General features: G+C 53.1%; 1 protein-coding gene across 2 annotated transcripts in view; it reads right to left on the bottom strand.

Annotated features, from left to right (window-relative positions):
• Window positions 1-1,853: 1,853 nt before the first annotated feature.
• Window positions 1,854-22,069, bottom strand: part of kdm5c (lysine demethylase 5C) — an 89,615-nt gene continuing 69,399 nt past the window's right edge. For both annotated transcript variants that reach the window (XM_069929248.1, XM_069929249.1), the window contains 10 exons: window positions 18,984-19,098; window positions 18,125-18,480; window positions 15,788-15,926; window positions 14,168-14,347; window positions 13,568-13,708; window positions 10,458-10,961; window positions 9,910-9,985; window positions 9,024-9,208; window positions 8,559-8,756; window positions 1,854-2,920 (listed from right to left, as the gene is read on the bottom strand). In XM_069929248.1, the coding sequence (XP_069785349.1) occupies window positions 2,912-2,920; window positions 8,559-8,756; window positions 9,024-9,208; window positions 9,910-9,985; window positions 10,458-10,961; window positions 13,568-13,708; window positions 14,168-14,347; window positions 15,788-15,926; window positions 18,125-18,480; window positions 18,984-19,098 (1,903 nt within the window). In that variant the 3' untranslated portion in view covers window positions 1,854-2,911. The remainder of the gene's footprint in view (window positions 2,921-8,558; window positions 8,757-9,023; window positions 9,209-9,909; window positions 9,986-10,457; window positions 10,962-13,567; window positions 13,709-14,167; window positions 14,348-15,787; window positions 15,927-18,124; window positions 18,481-18,983; window positions 19,099-22,069) is intronic.

The raw sequence follows: 22,069 nt of genomic DNA, 5'->3' as shown, positions 1-22,069 counted from the left end.
CTACTAGTGCCTCCTTCCAATCTACTCTGACCAGTTCCTTTCTCGTGCCACTGTAATTCCCTTTACTCCACTGAAATACCGACACATCTGACTTTAGTTTCTCCTTGTTAAATTGAACACAATCATATTGTGATCGCTGCCCCCTAATGGTTCCTTTAGTCTAATATCTCTCACCTCGGGTGCATCACACACCAATTCCAGTAAAGGTCGTCCTCAACTTACGATGGGGTTCTGTTCCTGCATCCCATTGTAAGTCGAGAAAAAGCAGAGAAGATCAGTGTGGGAACTGACACGAAGCTGTAGGGAGAGAGCAGGCCAGTGGGATCAGTGAGGGGACCAACATAGGGCTGCGGGGAGAGAGTGTGGCAGTAGGATCAGTGTGGGGTCCGACACGGGTTGTGGGGAAAGAGCGGGGCAGTGGGATCAATGAGGGGGCTGATACGGGGCTGTGGGGAGAGAGCGGGACAGTGGGATCAGTCTGGGGACCAACATGGTACTACAGGGAGAGAGCGGGGCAATGGGATCAGTGTGAGGACCAATACAGCACTGTTGGGAGACACTGAACATCATAACCTAGCCAAAATTCAAAGTGGAGTATGGATCCAAACCATTGTAGCTTCAAAAAAATCATGTCAGGGTCTATCTGTACAGCAAATCCCCAAGTGGACTAATCAACAAGCTGCTTTAAAAATAGCCATCTCATCGGCTTTCTACAAAATATCTCTTTTGACATCTAGTCCCAAAGTAGTTTACCCAATCTACTTGCATGTTTAAATCCCCCATGAATTATTATTATGGGTGAAAGGGGAAAAGTTTAGGGAGAATTTCACAGAACGGTGGGAGTGTAGAATGAGCTGAAGTGACGAATGCACACTCAATTTTCACACTGAAGACATAGTTGGACAGGTACATGGATTTCTCTTAAATGTTAAAATCAAGCCCACATCTACCACTTCAGCTGGAAGTTCATCACACATTCCCATCACTTTCTGAAAAAAAGTTCCCCCTCCTACTCCCCTAAACTTTTGCCCTTTCAACCTTAACCCATGTCCTCTGGTTTGTATCTCGCCCTCCCTCAGTGAAAAAAGCCAACCCCTCATGCTTTTGAACACCCTGATCAAATTTCCCCTCATTCTTCTGCTACCCAGGAACTAAAGTCCTAACCTATTTAACCTTTCTCTGTAACTCAGTCCCAGAATTCCAGGCAAAATCCTCATACCACTCTGATCTTCAACGGGGCCTATTTTGTCCCTCACTATTTCTTTTGCTCTTAGTGTACCTGTAGAAAAACCTAGGATTTTACTTCACATTCTCTGCCAAAGCAACCTCGTGTCTTCTTTTAGTTTCCTGATTTGTCTTGAGGTTTTTCTGGCATTTTTTATACTCCTCGTACTTCATTTTCTCCATCCTGCGTATACCTACTAAACACCTCTCTCTTTTGAACCAGATCCCAAATGTATCTCAAAAACCATGCTTCCCGATACCTTCTAACCTTCCCTTTGTACTCTCACATTTGAAGGTCCTCCACTTACCTCGCAGATCCTTGCTGGAAAACAATGTCCCAATCCACGCATTCCAGATCCTTTCTCATTTCCTCAAACTTAGCCTGTCTGCAATTCAGCCAACTCAACCCGAGGCGCAAACCTATCCTCCTCCATAATTAACCTGAAGGGCATGTTTTTGTTCTGCTGTGTTCTCAGGATCTAAAGGGGTGCAGAAGCAAGGCAGCCACGGCTCCCGTTGCTCCCCGAGAACCAAGTGGCCTGCCAGTCCTCCACCATCTCAGCCCCCACGGTGGGACTTGTGTTACTAGGATGGGCCAGGTGTGCACGGAGAAAATACAGGACATAGTCTTTTATTTTTAAACACATCTCTAAACTTTTATTTCTAGTGAGACCCTGAAATAGACAAAAAAAAGCATAAAAGAAAATAATAGTTATAACAAATTACTTACACTCGGAATATTAATTACAATGCATTAAGAAAATCTGGCAGGAAGGGCAGAGAAGAGGAGGGATTTTGGTCAGGAGGGGTAGAACCTGGAGAATGAGAGAATTCTGCCCCCTCGTCCAGGAGGGGAGGGAGCGGACTCCCAGCCTGGGGATTGGGAGGGACGCTCTCACTCTGCCAGGGCTTTGTCAGGGGACCCCTTTCTCGCTGACTGTAGGAGGCTGTGAAGTCCAGAGAAGCAGGAACGTAGGGCGGTGGCAGATCTAATGTCCAGAGAGAGTGCATGCCCTGAAGTATGTACACAAAGCAGATCACGTGGATGACCTGCAAACCAAGTCACCTCACCTATTAAATTTAAAAAATTACTCTGCGGATAGGCAGGTTCCTGGCTGAGCACAGAGCATCCAGGAGATTCAGGCTACTCTGCCGGAGAGAGGGGTGGGGGAGTTGCAACAGGTATCCCGGACTGCACAAACACCCTGAGCTTCACTGCTAGAGACCTCTGTAAAGACTTTGCCCCCTCCCACTTCCCCATGAGATAAACCACAGGACTCAAGTCTCCTCACCTTGGTAACCAGTTCCTCGGAGGAGAAAGGGGGTGGGTTCTGGACCAAGCCACCTTCCTACTGGCCTCCACTGGGGACAGAGAGACCTGGGGACAGAGAGACCAGTGGACCGCCCCACTCCACCTTGAGTCACCTGGCAAGGCAATCCACTCCCTTCCCTCCCCTCTCCTCATTTTGGCCTTTCCATCTCCCATTGCCAGGGAGGTGGGGACAGCTGGATGATGAATCCCCTCATGTCCGTACCATCATTGGATCCAAGGGTGGTCGTGGAGCATGCCTCCTCGCTCAAAAACAACAACCCTCCCTCCCTCCCCACTCCCCAACACTCCTCTTGGCAGGTGGGGCTGAAGCAGCCCTGGTCCAACTGAGTTCATAGTCTCTTGATCAGCCTCCAATCATAAATGCTGCAAAGGAAACAAAGGTACACTGGTTCAGTCAGAAGCAGAACTTGAGCTGTCCTTTCTAACCACTCCCAGACACGTGTCCCCAGCTCAGCTTACTGCCAAAGGTAAACCCGAGGAACAACACATCATGTACCTGCTTGACGGCCCCATGTAACATGGCTGTCCCTCCGGTGGGAACCTGGTCGGAAGCCTCCACACCTGCCGATCGAGGTCAAGGCCACCCACACCTCATCATTGGGCCCCTCTGAAGGAACATACACCTAATCACTGGCTCCCATAATAACCTGCCCTAGTTTGGGCAGACCTGAGCTGGCCCCCACTAGCTGGTCAGGGGGAGGTATAAAGCCCACCACTTGGAGCAATGGGGTCTATTTTCCCCTGGTGGTCAAACCCAAGCTCCACTCCAGGTCAAGAGCTCTGTGCGTGGGGGGGTGGGTGGGTGGGGGGTGGTGGGGGGAGCTTATTGTGGTGCACACAGACAAATCGATTGTCATAACTTCCTCCTTTCTGATTGAGAAGCCGTACCTGTCAAGGGGAGGCAGGGACTGTTGTTTTTTGCTATAATATACAATCTCAGTGCATCATGCTGGCTGATGCAAATATAGTGTGTGTGCGCGCATATCTTGTCTGAGAGTGTGCATGCGTGTTGTCTCAGTGTCTGTCCATGTCTTGGCCCACGGCCAAGTCAAGATCTTTTGTTACAATCAACTCACATCACACCACCATCTCCATTTCTTCTGTACCTACTCCTGTTCTCCCACCTCCTCCCCACCCCACCAAGTGCTCTCTCTCCCAACTCCCCCCCCCCCCCCACCCCACCACCTTCATTCCCCCAGGTTAGCTCCCATCTTGATGGAGAGTCCAAACCCTGTCCTTTCCTGGTGACTTTTGAGACCGGGGAGGGGCGGGGGGGGGGGGGGGTGGGGAAACTAGTTTCCAGTGAAGGGGGTTGGAGGGTGAGGTGAATAGGTGCAGCCATGGCCAGCATTGGAAGGCTGCCTGATGAACTCCATGCAAGGTAAAAGAGTGCCCGAGTGCCCAGTTACTGGGTGAGGGGGGATGCAGTGAAGATTCACACCTGCTGGACTACAGTTATCAAGAGAAGTCGAGAGGCAACGTGACGGAGGTGTGGAGAATGATGAGAGGTGGAGGTAGGGAAGATAGCCCGTGGTATCTACAGGAGATGGTTGAAGGGGAAAGCAAAGAGGTTTGAGGGGTAATTTTTTAAAAAAAGTACCCCTTCTGCACAGTAACAGGCCCTTCTGGCCCATGAACCTGTGCCGGCCAATTGACCTACAACCACGTTTTGAAGTGTGGGAGGAAATGAGCTCCCGGGGGAAACCAAAGTGGACGCAGGGAGAACATGCAAACTCCTTACCCGGATTCAAACCTGAGTTGCTAGCACTATCACAGCATCGGGGGCATCTGCTACGTGAACCGTGGAACACACACACACACAGTTTATAGCTGGAATGAGCTGCCAGAGGTGGCGGAGGCAGAAACATTCGGATTCTTAGTGTGGAAGAAGAGGGACCTTGGGCTCCAAACCCATACATCTGTCAAGGTTGCTGCACAGGTTGACAGAGTAGTTAAGGTGGCTTATTTCCACAATGACCAAACTTCCTTAATGGAGGAGCCACATATGATAAACTTCAGATGTTTGAGAGCCACATGAGAAAATATTACATACACGATTTACTCTTGTGTACATGTTTTGTTTCAAAATTTTAAAATAAATATTAAGAAATACATTTACCTAATATTTATTCATGTATGTAGTTGGAATAATCAGAAAGTACATATTTATACCAAATATTTTCAAAATCCTGATTGATTTTCTGTGGAAATCTCTGCCCAATGAAGTAGTACAGGCTGCCTCATTAAATCTATTTAAGATAGGATTTTGCACCATAGGGTAATTTAGGGTTATGGGGGAAAGATGGAGCTGGGTCCACGGCCAGATCAGCTGTGATCTCTCACTGAATGTGGGAGCAGGCTCGATGGGCTGGATGGACAACTCCTGCTCCTGTTTCTGATGTGGTCTCTTCAAGAACGCTGCTGCCACTGGTCTCTGCAGGTACCTGCACCATTGGAGCATCCACAGCCGAGCGCATGATGTGGGATGCGAGCTGATGCAAAGCTGCCTCCAGCGGCAGGGCAAGGCCAGGGAACCAAGAGCTCTACTCCTCTCTGTCCCACCCTCCGATCCCATCTTACCAGTCGCCGGCAGGATAGTGGGGGGAGTGGCAGCCGGGGTATAGGGCGGTCTATCCTCTGGTACTTACTCTCCATCTGATGGCACCAAGGCTTCCCCATGGTCACTGACTTGAACCTTCACTGCTGCTTCCAGCTCCAGCGCTGCCTGGCGCCTAGATAGAATCCCTCACTGGGGATTCCCCTTCCCCCACTCCAGCCTCCTTCCCATCTCCATCATCCTGCTTTCCCCCCACGCCCAAGCCAGAGTGTCTGCCTCGGACAGACACCCCACCTCTAGGGCAGGCCATACCTCATCAGAGCTCTCCTGGTCAACCTCTGCGATCCTGGCCCAAGTGAGGAAAACCCAGCACTGCTCGCTCTACTCTCTCTCCTCATCATGCAGACTGACCGGGCTGTGACCATCCTGGACCCATGAGTACTCCCCACACATGCCTCTAATTCTCTGCTCCATGTAGCTGGCTGCGGTCAGGGCTACCTGGCTCCAGAGAGCCTCGGTGCCTTGTGCACACTGAATCTTTGCCTCGCAGCCAACAACTGGTCAAAATGCACCGTAACAAGCAGGAATAGGCAATGAACCAGACAGTGTTTAATTTAAAATTTAAAATCACTACTTTTAATTCTCTTAAAGTATAGACTAATCTTAAACTATCCCTAACACTAAATCTATCCCCGACTATGCACGTGTGTGTGCGCGTGTGCCTGTGTGTGTGAGTGTGTGTGCGTGTGTGCGTGTCTGTGCGTGCGTGTCTGTGTGTGCGTGTCTGTGTGTGCGTGAGCGTGTCTGTGTGTGTTCGTGTGCGTGTGTGTGTGCGTGTGTGGTGTGTGTTTGCGTGCGCGCGCGCGTGCATCTTTCAAGTGTTCAATTCAGTGTTGACGCCTTTGAAATTTGATGCAAAGAATTAATGATGAATTAATGGGAAGACTGGAATTGTGGCTGCTACAGATTCACGAAGAAATGTCCAGCCTCGCGAGCTGTGGTCACAACACACCTGGTCCTTTTGTAGTCAAGGGCTCGAACTGAGCAGCCTCCATGAATCCTCCAGGACCCTGGCACCAGTCTCTCCAAGTGACCTTCACTGTTAGTCACAGTCAAAATGAAGCACTTTGTTTCCCAAAAAGACCCTCCTGGGACAGGTCAACACACCGAAAAGGCCCAGTCATTCACAGTCATGCTTTGCTTTAAATTCCACAGAAATGGCTGGCCAAAAGAGCTACTTCACAAAGCTGTTTTCTATCCAACCAACAGAATGGTTCTCCCTTTGCAAGATCACAGTGTCTTTGCAAATGTATTGAATCTGGATCAGACTGTGACAAACCTTCCCTCAGTTCTTCCAATGTATCAAATTGTTGCTGGGCTCTGACTTGTGTTTGTGTGAAATGTTAACTGACCACCAGTCAGTCCCTCTTGACTATACTATCCCTTACAGTGATCCATTTTACTAAAACAGGAGCTTATAATACCTGTTTCACCCAACATATTTCCATGAGCCATGTGTGGCCACCCCTGTTGTAGACCTCTGTATCTCCTCTCATCTTCTGTTACTCCAAAGTCCCAGCTCTGCTAACCTTGCCTCATAAGACACATTCTTCAATTCAGGCAACATCCTGGTCAATCGCCTCTGCCCCCTCTCCACAGCTTCCACATCCTTCCTGTAATGAGGTGACCAGATCTGAACACAATCCTCCAAGTGGGGTCTCACCAGAGATTTGTAAAGATGCAATATGACTTCTTGACTCCTGAACTCAATGCCCCCCGACTAATGAAGCCCAGCATATCATTGTTCATTGCATTATTTATCGTGAGCACCTGGCAGCCAGATACTTCAAGTACAAAGATGTTACGAAATCTGTCCTTGAAATTGCCAATTTTGTACATTTAAATGGGAAGGCCCACCGACAGTTCACAAAGTTTATTGAAGATAAAGCCAATGATGTCTCTTTATACTGCAGTGTGAGATGACTGTCAACCAACAACATTGTGAGCAGGTTTGTGGATCTGTTGGAGCCAATTATGACCTTTCTTGAAGAAAATATTCTATCCTCAACTGGAAAAATGAGGAATGGATGCAAGATTTAATGTTCCTGACTGACGTAATGAATTATCTACAAACTCTCAACTTGGCGCTCCAAGGGAAGGATAGGACTGTTTCTGATCTTACTCAGACAACTTTTAGCTTTCAGAATAAGAGTTTTTCAAAGAGATGTGTTGCAAGAAACTTTCCCAATCTGCAAGGAGAGTAAATGCATTCCCTGACATTGAAAGAAAAGACCATGGAGTGGAAGAATACAAAGATAAATTACAAGGACTATTTGATGATTTCCTAGCCAGGTTTGAGGGCCTGCAGAAGCTGAAGCCCTGCTTTGCCTTTCTAGTATGTGATTGATGATGGGTGTCCAATTCTCGCAGTCGACAATTGAGTTCTGGAAGCAAGCTCTAGAAAGAAAATCTCCTGAGCTGAAAAAAGCCAGTGTGTGACTCATCCCTGTTTTCAGAACCACACACCAATGTGAATCACTGCGCTGTGTAATGAAGTTGGTGAAGTCGAAGCATCGAGGGATCCCTACATGTCAACACCTGACCGAGCTAATTGGTACAGCCCTGACAACACATCAGCCGGATTTTCAACGAATCAGACAAGACAGAGACTCATGATAATCAGTCAGGATGTTGAAAGTATCTGCTATGTGTACATTTCCATCAGAGAAACTAACAAATTAGCAGTTTAAAAAGTACACTTATGAATAAATATTTTTATGTAAATACACTTCTTAATATTAATATAAAATTTGGGTCACAAAATGTGCATTGAAGAGTAAATTTGTGCAAAGAATATTTTTTCATGTAACTCTCAAACATCTGAGATGTGGCTCTTGCATTAAGCAAATTTGGCCACCACTGGGCTACAAGATTCTAAGAGATGTAGATAAAGTGGATACCCAGGGCAGGAGTAGCAAACACCAGGGAATGTCTGTACAAAGTGAAGGGAAAGTTTAGGGGAAATATCCGGATGCTTTTTTTTACAGAGTTGTGGGTGCCCGGAAACAGGCAGGCAGCTGGGAGCTCAGATGGCTGGGCAGACGGGGTGTTTGGATGGGTGGGTGTCTGGGGAATTGGGAGCTTGGATGGGCAGGTGGGGCCCAAAATAGGAAGTCGACCTTTACCACGGACAGACTTTTGCACAAGTATATATGGTAATATGTTAACATGTTGGACAAAAGTCCCGCACTTTGCTGGAATATTCTATGATTCTACAAACATTTCAGGTATTCAAATGAACAGGGTACAAGGGGATTGGTGATAGATGGGCACAATGGTTAGCAAGGGCATGGTGGGCCAAAGGGTCTGTTTCTTTGAGGTAGAAGTGGGAGACAGTGGTTTGGAGATGAATGCAAGGTGAGCTGGGGAAGTGCTGCAACCCACCTCCACTCCATTGTGTGTGACCGGACTGTGTGACGCTGTGATGTCCCCTTCCTCCTGCTCCTGCTCCTCTGCCTTGGCCCTCTTTGGCTCGGCCGGATTCTGCCCGAGTGGCGGTGCGGAGTCTCCCCGCTCCAGTTTCCGCTTACGCCGTTTCTCCGCTGAATCTTTCCCCCGCAGCTTGCTTTCCAGCCTCTCCATCTGGAGTGGAGGTGGGGGGGGGGGGGGGGGGGGGGGGGGGGTTGGGAGGGTGTGGGGGCAGAGAAAGAAACAAGAGGGCTCAATGAGGCGTCATCGCCAGCAGTTTGCTGGAGATGCCAGAAGCAGGGCTCAGTGACTCCTGGGATCTTGAGCAATGAACCATCAGCCGGAGGACCTTGGCGTAAGGGATAAAAGACCAGCGAAGGGTAAATACTGCCCCAAGGGACACTGCTCGACCCTCACCCCACCAACTCCACGGTGTCCCACCTGTAGTAGTGTCTGGATCTTCTCCCGGGGAGGGGAGCGCGTGGCTTGCAGGACCCTCCAGACATTGTGGTTCTCATCCAGCGTCACCTCCAGCAGGTCCCCGTCCACCATCAGCTCCTCCAGTTGCTGCTTTACTGTCTCTGACAGCTCGACAGCTGGGCATTCCAACCGCAGCTCCTCTATTCCTGTAGGTGGCCAGCGGGAGGGAGAGGCAAAGGCAGTACTGAGTCAGAGGGCGAGGCAAAGTCTTGTAACCCACTCCCCGGGATCCATTATACACTCCCCCGAACCCCTGGATCAGACCCTATCCTGTAACCCACTCCTGGGGGATGGGATATAAACCCCTGGATCAGATCCCGGCCTGTAACCCACTCCCGGGGGATGGGATATAAACTCCCTGGATCAGACCCTATCCTGTAACCCACTCCCGGGGATGGGATATAAACTCCCCTGGATCAGACCCCTGCCTGTAACCCACTCCCGGGGATGGGATATAAACACCCCCCACACCCACCGGATCAGACCCTGGGCTGTAACTCACTCCCAGAGATGGGTTATAAACTCCCTGGATCAGACCCCAGCCTGTAACCCACTCCCAGGGATGGAATATCAACCCCCTGGATTAGATCCCCAGTCTGTAACCTGCTAATGGGGATCAGTTATTTTCTCTATAACCTCCTGAACCCCCATGGCCTAATCTTTATTTCCAAATTGAAGCTCCTGTAAGGGTGCTGAGCCTCTGCTCAGTGGGCTAGGATCATGCTGCCAAAGGGGATGTGTAGCCCTGCCAGGTACTGAAGGGACTTGGGCTCTCCAACACACATTGCCTGTGGAGAGTTAACAGGACAATGGGGGAGAGGGTCCTCCAAGAGAGCTAATCAATTACCTGCTTCCTTCAAGGAATTGCCATCCTCCTTGCTGTCTTCTGCCAAATCCATCGGCTCTGCTTTCTGCTCATCCACCTGGAAGGGAAGGCAGGATCCATCACCTGCAGGACGTCCCATGGCCCAGGAGATGGAGGCAGCACAGCCAGTGTGATCGGGACCCGGGGGTTTTCCCAGCAGGTGACCTCTGCAGCCCACTGACAGACACACTGCAGGCCCCACAATGAGTTAGACTCAATGCTCTGCCTCTCGGTTAACCAGCATCAGCTGGTACACACTTACACACGCACTCTCACCCTCACACGTATGCACTCACCTCAGACGTACACTCGCACTCTCACCTCACAGCTACATGTACACACTCACACATACTCACCCTCAAATATACACACACACTCAACCTCGCACACACGCTTACACACTTTCACACACACATGCTTACACACTCAACCTCACTCGCACACAGACATGTACACACACACCTCACCCCTTCCCATGGGAAACTTTCTCCCCCTTCCCCAAGACTCTCCCAACACCTGGCTCTCCGTACCTTCCTGTGGTGGCCTCCCGGCCAGCGGCTCTCCTTTAGTCCGGCCGCCTCACCCTGCAGCCGGCCCTGCAGCTCACCCAGCTTGTCGAGCACGGTGGCCACCTCGCGGGCAGCCATCGCCCGGCGGGCTCGGTCCTGCCACATGATGGCCCTCTCAGTCAGGCACTGCAGGGCCTCACCCTCAGGCAGTCGGACAGGCAGCTTCTGCAGGGCCACCAGGAGGGAGAGGATGACCTGCAGCCGCGGCCGCCGGGAACGCAGGCACAGGGGGCACAAGAATTTGGTCTCCCAGTCCCACCAGGCGGCCGAGTGCCGGTGGCCTGCCAGGCGGGGGCAGCTGCCACAGCTGATGTGGAAGCGGCCGCCACACAGCTCACACTGAAGTGCCAGGTCCTCGGCCGGCCTCCCACACACGCAGCCATCTGCCTGCCCTGCGCTGTTCCTCTGCCGCAGGGCCCGGATGCCCTCCTTTTCCTTCTGCTCCGCTTCCTTGAAGGCCTGGATCTATGGGGGGAGGAGGAGGAGAGCAGAATGAGTGCCTGCCATCCTTCCCAGCCCAACTCACCCCTGCTGTCATGTGGAAGGCTGTGGGACCTCTGGGGAGGGGGGTGAGGGGTGGGAACCAGGTTGGGATGTGGATCGAGGAAGGCTGTGGGACCTCTCGGTGGGGGGGGAAACCAGGTCAGGATGTGGATTGGGGAGGGCTATGTGACCTCTCCAGTGGGAAACTAGTCAGAAGCTGTCCAAGACCATCTGTGCTGAGCACCTTGTAATTAGCCTCTTCAAAAGATCTCTCAGGTCACCACTGGCTCATAAATCAATTGGGCCTGCCCCACTGACCAGCAGAAGGCTATGTAGGCCGACATGTGGGGGTGCCAGGTCTCTTCTCTTCCCCCAAGCTCCACTCTAGGTCACGAGCAAGAGCCGATGCTGAACAATTGATAGCGAGATGTGTCCCAGTGACGGGTGCAGGGCTTTGTGGTGCACATATTCCCTTGTGGGTAAATAAAGTCTGTATCACATTTGAACTGTGTCTAGACTCTACTCAGACTGGGAGAACATGTTCCTCGCACCACACCTGCCCACCCAGATGCCCCTCCAAATGCCCTGCCAACGCTGTCACAGACCCCAGCCGTGTTAATGATCAGCAAGTTGCGCAGTGGTTGATCCAAACAGACTGGGCTTTGCCAAGGAGGAATCCAGAGCCCCATATTCTTCAGCTGGGCTGCAGTCAATGGATGCTGTGGAGGGTGGGATTTGGGTGACCTAACACAGGGCCCAGTGCCAGCAGGATGGCATCCGACTGCAATGTGTCGTGGCCAAGGGGGAGGGGGTGCAGGTCCTTCCAGAGACAGGGTTGGTTCCTCGTGGGAGAGGTGGATGGTCATGGTCATCTGACTGCGATGTGTCATAACCAAGGGGGAGGGGGGGGGTGCAGGTCCTTCCAGAGACAGGGTTTGCCCCTCGTGGTAGAGGTGGATGGTCATGGTCATCTGACTGCGATGTGTCATAACCAAGGGGGAGGGGAGGTGCAGGTCCTTCCAGAGACAGGGTTGGCCCCTCGTGGTAGAGATAAATGGTCATGGCACCCTGCTCTTCTTTGGAATTGGAAATGGACCACGTTAACTCCGTAGATGGGGAGAGACGGAGTTGCCTGGGACTATGTTGCAAGGTAGTGGGGCGGGGGGTGGGGGGGGGGGGGGGGGGGGAGATGGAAGCAGTGCAGATGAGCACCTCGGCTGTCCACTGCAACAGCGTGGCTACCTATTTCAATTCCCTGTCCCATTCTCTCCCTGACATGTCTGTCCATGGTCTCATGCACTGCCAGACTGAGACAAGCTGCAAATTGGAGGAACACCACCTCATCTTCCCTCTGGGCACTCTCCAACCAGATGCCATTGACTTCTCAGTTTTCCGTTAGAAACCTCAACACCCCCCCATCCTCTTTCCTTTCCCCAGCACGTGCGCGTGCTCTCTCTCTCCTCCCCTCCCCCCCTTTTCCCCCCCTTTTTCCCTGTCTCCTTTAACAGAGCTAAAATCTCACCTTTCCTTTTATCATATCCAATTAACATCTTTTGTCTGTTGGTCCAGATTCCTCCCCCTCCCATTCTTCCCCATTTCTTTCCACTTATTCAGACACCTGCCTGCTTTTTACTCACACCTTAAAGAAGGGTTCAGGCCTGAAACATCGGTGATATATCTTTCCCTCCTGCGGATGCTGAGAGACCGGCTGAGTTCCTCCAGTGTTTACTATGTGTTTTTACTACAATCACAATGTCTGCATACTTTCATGTTTCACTCCACTAAGAGACATGATGAGAACTAGGGGCCAGAGCCTCAAGGTTCGGGGGAGCTGTATTTGGGATGGGGATGAAGAGTGAATCTGGGGAATTTTCTGCCTGAGGAAGCAGGAGTGGCTGCCTCGTTAACAGATGGATTACTTTATAAATTGTAAATGTAGACATACAGCACGGTAACAGGTCCTTTTGGCCCACGAGTCTGTGCCAACCCTCGATTCGCTTTGAAGAGTGGGAAGAAACTGGTGCACCCAGGGAAAACCCACACAGACACGGGGAGAACATGCAAACTCCATACAAATGAACCCCGGTTCCAATCGCTGGCGCTGTAACAGCATTGCACTAACCACTATGGTAACTGTGCTACCGTATTGGGGGCTGTGGGTGGAGCTGAATCTCACCAAACAGGGGAGCAGGATCAACACTTCTGGCCCCTGGTTTTCCTTCGGCAGAGGATCAGGCCTTTTGGCCCAGCTTATCCGGCCTGACCCAGGTGCTCACCACCATGGCCTGAAGGACTCAGACAGCATAGGCGTGTGGGGACGGTCAGACCTGATGTGGAGTTCCATCCAGGTCCCAGGGTCTGCAGCTCTTCGCCACACCGCCGGCAGAGACGACAACCTGCCACTCCCCACACGCAGCCAGTTAGTGGGATACAGAGATCTCTTATGCCACCATCCCTGAGAAGTTCCTCCAAACTCCATCCCATCACTATCTCTCCACCCGTGACAGAAAGGACATCAGCCCCAACAGGTCACCTCCACCCCCCACCCGGGCACAGAGCCCGGCCCAAATCTCCAGTGGGAGACTCACGATGGATCCGGGATCACGGATGTCTTGGGCAGACAGTCCCAGCCCCTCGGTGTCTGCTTTGTCCAACAGGTTCTCCTTTGCCCTCTTCCACTTTGCCCTCCGAAGATTGTCCAAGCCCACGTCAGCGCAAGGGCACAGCACCTGCCAACAAGAGCCACCAGTGAGCCAGCATCCTGCAGAGATCAGGGCAGGAGGTGTGGCAATGTCCGGGGAGTTGGGTTGGGGACTGAGAGCATGACTGGTTGGGAGGGGGAACTGCAGGAGAGGGCAGAACTGGTGGCAAGAGGGGCTTGCAGAGAGAGTGAGGGGGTGGGAAGACCACAAGGGGGAAGGTGGGTGGAGGTGACATAGATTCCCCCGAGGCTGCTGGTATGAACTACAAGCTGTGAAGCAGGACTGAGAGGCTCAAAAGTCCTTCCTTGCCCCAGTTCTTGCGGGGAACATCATGGCTCGAGGGGACGCTGGGCCAGGGTTAGAGGGGACATTGGGTCAGATATTGAGGGGTTGAGGTTCAAGGGCTCTAGGGATCAAGGACCGAGGTTCGAAGGCTTGCTGGGCTGGGGATCAAGGGGTGTGGAACTCAGTGCCAACAACACTTGCCTCCAGCAGCGTGTAGCAGGAGTTTTTCTTCAGGAAGGTGCGGGTGGCCTTTTCCCTCCATGAGTGGGCTGCAGCCACCTGACTCTCCAGCTGAGGGAGTTCCTCCATCCGGACGGGCAGGTCTCGTCCCACGGCTACCAGCCCTTCCAGGTCATCCAGGCAGGGGTAGTGATCTCCGTTCTGCAAGCAAAGGTTTCCCCATTAAAGCCAGTGGTCGCTGGGGCTCGACAGCACTGGGACCCACTCTCACCATGCCACGCATTCATGGTAACTGTTGGGGGGGAGGGCCAGGCCTAACGACAGGCACTGAGGGAACATCACACTGGGGGAGGGAGCAAGATGGAGTGGCGGTGAGGAGGGAGCTCCGCACTGCAGGAGGAGCGGTGAGGAGGGGGCTCAGTGCTGTCGGAGGGGCGGTGAGGCGGGAGCTCCACGCTGTGGGAGGGGCAGTGAGGAGGGAGCTCCTTGCTATGGGAGGGGTGGTGAGGAGGGAGCTCTGTGCTGCGGGAGGGGACGGTGAGGAGGGAGCTCTGTGGTATGGGAGGGGCGGTGAGGAGGGAGCTCCGTGCTATGGTGGGGCAGTGAGAACGGAGCTCCTTGCTGCGGGAGGGAGCTCTGTGCTATTGGAGGGGCAGTGAGGAGGGAGCTCCACGCTGCGGGAAGGATGGTGAGAATGCACATTGAAGACTTCCTGACTCTGCAATGTAAACACAAGCTGTGCCTCCTGTCCTTTCCATTCCAAGCCACAGAGCAGATCACCCTTCCTCACCACTTCATTCATTTCCCACACAATCATCCTGCCCTGTGCTGGGAAGCCCAGTTGTGGTGAGGCGGGCTGAGGGCAGCCTGGGTTTTGGATCTCCTCCAAACCCCAGTGTCTCCACTGTGAGTGGGGGAAGGTTTAAATTAAATAAATCTCCAATAACATATGGTGATGGGAAAATTAAGACACTGCTGAATGATTGGAAAGGCATAATAGAGCTCAGTTCTATCACTGTCCACCATCTGGCCATTTACAACCTTTCAATCCATGTCAGCAAAACTACTGAACTAATTGTGGATTTCAGGAGGGAGGAAACACGATCAAGAAGTCAACAGTGGAAAGACCATAAGACATAGGAGCAGAAATAGACCACTCAGCCTATCGAGTCTGCCCCACCATTTAATCATGAGCTGATCCACTTTCCCACTCAGCCCCACTGCCCGGTCTTCTCCCCATACCCTTTGATGCCCCAGTTAATCAAGAACTTCTGCTTTAAATACACGCAATGACTTGGTCTCCACAGCAAACTCGTATGTTCTGGACACGTCAGTCTTGAGAAATGCTGGATCAAAGGATTTCAAATTTCTTCCGCCATCAGATTCCTGAACGGACAATGAACTACAGACACGCCCTCACCTTTTTTCTCTTCTTTTAAACCAATTTCTTTATTTCTAAATGGTGTATATATGGCTATAAAATTTATAACTGCTAGACCCTGCCCTCCTTCATCCCTCCCCACACCCTGTTGCAAGGTCTTGACCCGAGGCGGTGACAGTCCCTCTCTGCCCCACCTCCCCCAAACGATTGGGGGCTTTTGCAACAACCCGTGCCTGGCTCCGCACAGCCACCACACTTGCCTGTATTTCCTCGACGTCCGCGATCCAGGCTTTGGCCTTTGACAAGGCCTCCTTCAGGGAGAGGATGTTGGGGAGCTCCACCGGAATGTTCTCGGCCTCCTTGATGATGGCCTCCAAAGTGGCTGCTGGGTGCTTCTGCCTGATTGGAGGGGAGGGGATATTCAATAAAGATGATACCAACTTGGTCCAGGTTCCCTCAGACCACCCAACACATTCCTCCTGCCCCATGGGAAGGTGGAAGAATGAGGCGAAATGGGGTTGGGACAGTGGTTCTCAACCTTTTTCCATACCACCATAAATACCATATCCTATGCCATAGCTGCTCTGTGGTTAGTCAGGGATTACTTAAGGTGGTATGTGTGTGGAAAGAATAAAGTTGAGAACCACTGGTTTGAGAGGTTGAACTGGGAGCAGGACACAGAGGCCCTGGAAGGGTAAGGAGAGCTCAGGGACACACAGCATATGCTCGCTGAAAGTATTGCCAGAGCAATGAAGGAAGCGTGTGGCCATGCTTACCTTCACCAGTCGGGGCACTGTGTCCAGGAGCAGTGATGTCCCATGACAACATTCAGGAGTATGGTGCGCAGTTGCAGTCACCCAGAGGATGGAAGGATGCCACTGTGCAGGAAAGATTTACCTGGACCTCCACAGGGTTCTATCGTCCAGTCCAACTACCGATGGCTCTCCACAGGCTTTAAATGGCCCATTAAAGAAGCCAACAGTGGTTTATTTTAAAATTCTGCAATCAGTGTCTGGGCCTAAGATGACAGCACCTGTATTCGGGAATGGTTACGAGGGGTTGCAAATGGGGAAGCAGAGGGACTAAAAAACAAGGAAAATACCCCCCCCCCCCCCCCCCCGAGAAGAAGCAGAGGAGACGACCCACAGGACAGTGACAGAAAGTGAGGGGCTCTGAGGCTGGAGAACACATAGGTTGGTGACTTGAGGCAAGGAACCCACGCGGACTGCAGGTGACTGTGGTCAAAGGACTCACAACAGGCTGCAGCCTGCTGGAGACTGGGCTCGAGGCTGGCTGAAGGGGGTACCAGGTATTGGAATGGAAGGGCGCTGAAGGCTTCCTGATTGAGTCGGAGGTTAGGATCAGGAGCAGGGGCTGCTAATGGTTTGGACTGAAGTCTGTGTGGCTGCAGGAGGTTGAGGGTGAATCCACAGACGCTCGGTGACACTGGGAGGACTCTCTTTTGCTCCTCTTTCTGACTACAAGGGGTGCTAGGTGTTTTCTGCTGATGGCAAATCTGTCTTTTGGCAGACAAAAGGTTATTGTGTGTAATATTCCATTTGTTTTATTACATAACAATAAAGGAATCGTGAACCTGATGAAATCCTCAGATGAGGTGAACGGTCAGTCTGTTCCCAGGGTAGGACATAGGTTCAAGCTGAGGGGGAAAGATTTGAAGGGGGTCCTGAGGGGCAAGGGTTGCTGGGTGTAGAACGCTCTGCCATAGGAAGTGCTCTAGGGGGACACAACATTCCAATGTTGTCGAACAGAGCGCATGTCTGTGAGTCATCCAAGTGAGTCCCTGTCCACCCGAGTTCTGAGTGTGTGCTTGTGCTCATCTGTCAGTGCACTGTACACCAGTCTCCCTCATTATTTACATCTCCAGGAACTGGGGATACCATCCCTCCTCCCTAGTATTCACAACCCCCTAACACACCAGAGCATACCCCACCCCATGGGGCAGCCTGGACTCCTCTCCCAACCCACCGACATCCCCCTTTCACCTGGAAAAGGTCCCACCAACAGGAGCAGACATCCCCCTCCTCCGTCCCCATCCCTCTTTATCCTGATGTGGACCATCCCACAACCACCCAGAGCACACCCCACTCCGTGGGGATCATTCGAGATACCCACCCCTCCTTCATCCCCATCCACAACCCCTTCCTCTGTGCAGTCAGGGCAGGCTGTCCCCAAACCCCTCTTTCCATCTTCATTCCCCCCCCCTCTTCCACCCCCATCCTCAGCCCCTTCCCCTGAAGCCTGCCCTACCCCACAGGAGCAGGACACCCCTCCCCATCCCCTTACCCCAGGGCCGACTATCCCACCCCCACCCCCCACAGAGAGAATTCTCCCATCCTGACTTCCACCCTCCCACCCCATGGGATCAGGCTCAACCCCTGCTCCCTCCTCTGTCCATCCCATTCACCCCCCCAACCCCCTAACGGACCATCCCAACCTCCACCCAATGGGAACAAGCTCAACCCCTCCGTGCTCTCTCATACCAATTGCCTTTCACCCTCGCCCCACTCTCCATAAACAGCCTCCCACCCCCATCCGGGTTCAGCCTCCACCATCCCCCCCCCCCCCACCCACCCTACCTGGCCTCCAGGCAGATCTGCGCCTTCTCCTCCCATCGCTCAGCGATGGTGACCAGTTCCTGCAGCTCCACCATGGCCTTGTCCACAGCAGGCTGGGGCTCCAGCCGCGAGCCCGACTCCAGGAGGGGCCGCAAGAGGTCCAGGGTGACCCGGCCACAGCCCGACAGTGTCTCCCGCACCTCATCCAGCCACGCTGTTTGTTGAGCCTCTTGCCTCAGCCGGGACAACTCCGGCAGTTCCACAGCCAGCTGCTGGCCCTGCTCCAGCAGCTGCCGAAAGCCCTGCGAGCCGGGTTGCAGCTCCTTCAGGGCAGCTTGTGTCTGCACCTGGAATGACTCGACCTCCTCTAGTAGGACCTAGGTAGGGGTGGGGGGAGAGCGAGGAGAAGGGAGAGGTGGGAATGTGGGAGAGAGAGAAAGAGAAGGGTGGAATAGAAAGAGAAAGGGAATGGTGGGGGGGGATAGAGAGGGTTGGGAGAGAAGAGGGTGGGGAGAGAGGGGTGGGGGTGGGAGAGGAGGGAGGGAGAGGGAGAGGAGGGAGGGGGTGGGAGAGGAGGGAGGGGGTGGGAGAGGAGGGAGAAGGGGGTTGGGGAGGGAGAGCGGGGAAGGAGAGAGCAGGGTAGGGGAGAGCGAAGACACTGTTTGAGGTCATTTAATTGCATTGGTGAGTTGGGCTGAAGGGCCTGTTCCATGCTGTGTGACACGGATGCAGAGCAAGACCCTTCAGCCCACAGAGTCTACAATGATCATCAATTTCCAGTTATTTCTGATCCTGTTTCAGAGTCACAGAGATAGAGAGAGGAGAGGGGAGATGGTCAGATGGAGGCTGGATGAGGAGGTGGAGAGCCAGGATGACCTACCTGCATGTCCTGGATCTGGCTGATGGCGCAGGGAAGGCTGCGCAGACGCTCGATGAACGTCCTCAGCTCATCCACCGTCAGCTTGGTCGCAGGTGGGGCACCATCCGGCTGGGCCCTGCAGCAAGAGAGCAGTGGTCAGCAAGCACTGGGCAGAGAACGCGAGGGACGTCCATCCCCTGGCTTTTGGGGGGGATGGGGGGTGGTCTCCATTGTAGGAGAGCTTAGCTGGGGAGAGCTTCCAGGGAAAGGTGAGGAAGGGAGAGAGGGGTAGGAAGGAAAGTACAGGGGATGGCATAGAGGGAGAGAACTCAGAAGGGAGAATGAGTTGGGGAAGAGAGGGAGAGATAGAGAGAGAGAGAGAGAGAACAAAGAGCCAGAGAGGTAGAAACAGAGATAGAAAGAGAGGGGAGACAGAAAAAGAGAGATAATTGGGAGAAGGAGAGAAAATTGGGAGGAGAAAAAATTGGGAGAGAGAGGGGGGAAAGAGAGAGAATTGGGGGGCGAGAGAAAATTGGGGGGCGAGAGAGAATTGGGGGGCGAGAGAGAATTGGGGGGCGAGAGAGAATTGGGGGGCGAGAGAGAATTGGGGGGCGAGAGAGAATTGGGGGGCGAGAGAGAATTGGGGGGCGAGAGAGAATTGGGGGGCGAGAGAGAATTGGGGGGCGAGAGAGAATTGGGGGGCGAGAGAGAATTGGGGGGCGAGAGAGAATTGGGGGGGCGAGAGAGAATTGGGGGGCGAGAGAGAATTGGGGGGCGAGAGAGAATTGGGGGGCGAGAGAGAATTGGGGGGCGAGAGAGAATTGGGGGCGAGAGAGAATTGGGGGGCGAGAGAGAATTGGGGGGCGAGAGAGAATTGGGGGGCGAGAGAGAATTGGGGGGCGAGAGAGAATTGGGGGGCGAGAGAGAATTGGGGGGCGAGAGAGAATTGGGGGGCGAGAGAGAATTGGGGGGCGAGAGAGAATTGGGGGGCGAGAGAGAATTGGGGGGCGAGAGAGAATTGGGGGGCGAGAGAGAATTGGGGGGCGAGAGAGAATTGGGGGGCGAGAGAGAATTGGGGGGCGAGAGAGAATTGGGGGGCGAGAGAGAATTGGGGGGCGAGAGAGAATTGGGGGGCGAGAGAGAATTGGGGGGCGAGAGAGAATTGGGGGGCGAGAGAGAATTGGGGGGCGAGAGAGAATTGGGGGGCGAGAGAGAATTGGGGGGCGAGAGAGAATTGGGGGGCGAGAGAGAATTGGGGGGCGAGAGAGAATTGGGGGGCGAGAGAGAATTGGGGGGCGAGAGAGAATTGGGGGGCGAGAGAGAATTGGGGGGCGAGAGAGAATTGGGGGGCGAGAGAGAATTGGGGGGCGAGAGAGAATTGGGGGGCGAGAGAGAATTGGGGGGCGAGAGAGAATTGGGGGGCGAGAGAGAATTGGGGGGGCGAGAGAGAATTGGGGGGCGAGAGAGAATTGGGGGGCGAGAGAGAATTGGGGGGCGAGAGAGAATTGGGGGGCGAGAGAGAATTGGGGGGCGAGAGAGAATTGGGGGGCGAGAGAGAATTGGGGGGCGAGAGAGAATTGGGGGGCGAGAGAGAATTGGGGGGCGAGAGAGAATTGGGGGGCGAGAGAGAATTGGGGGGCGAGAGAGAATTGGGGGGCGAGAGAGAATTGGGGGGCGAGAGAGAATTGGGGGGCGGGAGAGAATTGGGGGGCGGGAGAGAATTGGGGGGCGGGAGAGAATTGGGGGGCGGGAGAGAATTGGGGGGCGGGAGAGAATTGGGGGGCGGGAGAGAATTGGGGGGCGGGAGAGAATTGGGGGGCGGGAGAGAATTGGGGGGCGGGAGAGAATTGGGGGGCGGGAGAGAATTGGGGGGCGGGAGAGAATTGGGGGGCGGGAGAGAATTGGGGGGGGGAGAGAATTGGGGGGGGGAGAGAATTGGGGGGCGAGAGAGAATTGGGGGGCGAGAGAGAATTGGGGGGCGAGAGAGAATTGGGGGAGAGAGAGAATTGGGGGAGAGAGAGAATTGGGGGAGAGAGAGAATTGGGGGAGAGAGAGAATTGGGGGAGAGAGAGAATTGGGGGAGAGAGAGAATTGGGGGAGAGAGAGAGAATTGGGGAGTGAGAGAGAATTGGGGAGAGAGAGAGAATTGGGGAGAGAGAGAGAATTGGGGAGAGAGGATTGGGGAGAGAGGATTGGGGAGAGAGGATTGGGGAGAGAGGATTGGGGAGAGAGGATTGGGGAGAGAGGATTGGGGAGAGAGAATTGGGGAGAGAGAATTGGGGAGAGAGAATTGGGGAGAGAGAATTGGGGAGAGAGAATTGGGGAGAGAGAATTGGGGAGAGAGAATTGGGGAGAGAGAATTGGGGAGAGAGAATTGGGGAGAGAGAATTGGGGAGAGAGAATTGGGGAGAGAGAATTGGGGAGAGAGAATTGGGGAGAGAGAATTGGAGAGAGAGAATTGGAGAGAGAGAATTGGGGAGAGAGAATTGGGGGAGAGAGAGAATTGGGGGAGAGAGAGAATTGGGGGAGAGAGAGAATTGGGGGAGAGAGAGAATTGGGGGAGAGAGAGAATTGGGGGAGAGAGAGAATTGGGGGAGAGAGAGAATTGGGGGAGAGAGAGAATTGGGGGAGAGAGAGAATTGGGGAAGAGAATTGGGAGAGAGAGAATTGGGAGAGAGAGAATTGGGAGAGAGAGAATTGGGAGAGAGAATTGGGAGAGAGAATTGGGAGAGAGAATTGGGAGAGAGAATTGGGAGAGAGAATTGGGAGAGAGAATTGGGAGAGAGAATTGGGAGAGAGAATTGGGAGAGAGAATTGGGAGAGAGAATTGGGAGAGAGAGAATTGGGAGAGAGAGAATTGGGAGAGAGAGAATTGGGAGAGAGAGAATTGGGAGAGAGAGAATTGGGAGAGAGAGAATTGGGAGAGAGAGAATTGGGAGAGAGAGAATTGGGAGAGAGAATTGGGAGAGAGAGATTGGGAGAGAGAGAATTGGGAGAGAGAGAATTGGGAGAGAGAGAATTGGGAGAGAGAGAGAATTGGGAGAGAAAAAGAATTGTGAGAGAAAAAGAATTGTGAGAGAGAGAAGGGTATAGAGGAAGCAGGGCAG

Source organism: Narcine bancroftii, chromosome 3 (assembly GCF_036971445.1).
Source record: "Narcine bancroftii isolate sNarBan1 chromosome 3, sNarBan1.hap1, whole genome shotgun sequence".
NCBI classification, from domain to species: domain Eukaryota; kingdom Metazoa; phylum Chordata; class Chondrichthyes; order Torpediniformes; family Narcinidae; genus Narcine; species Narcine bancroftii.
Note: the sequence above shows the minus strand (reverse complement) of the source record. Positions and strands in the feature narration are given on the sequence as shown.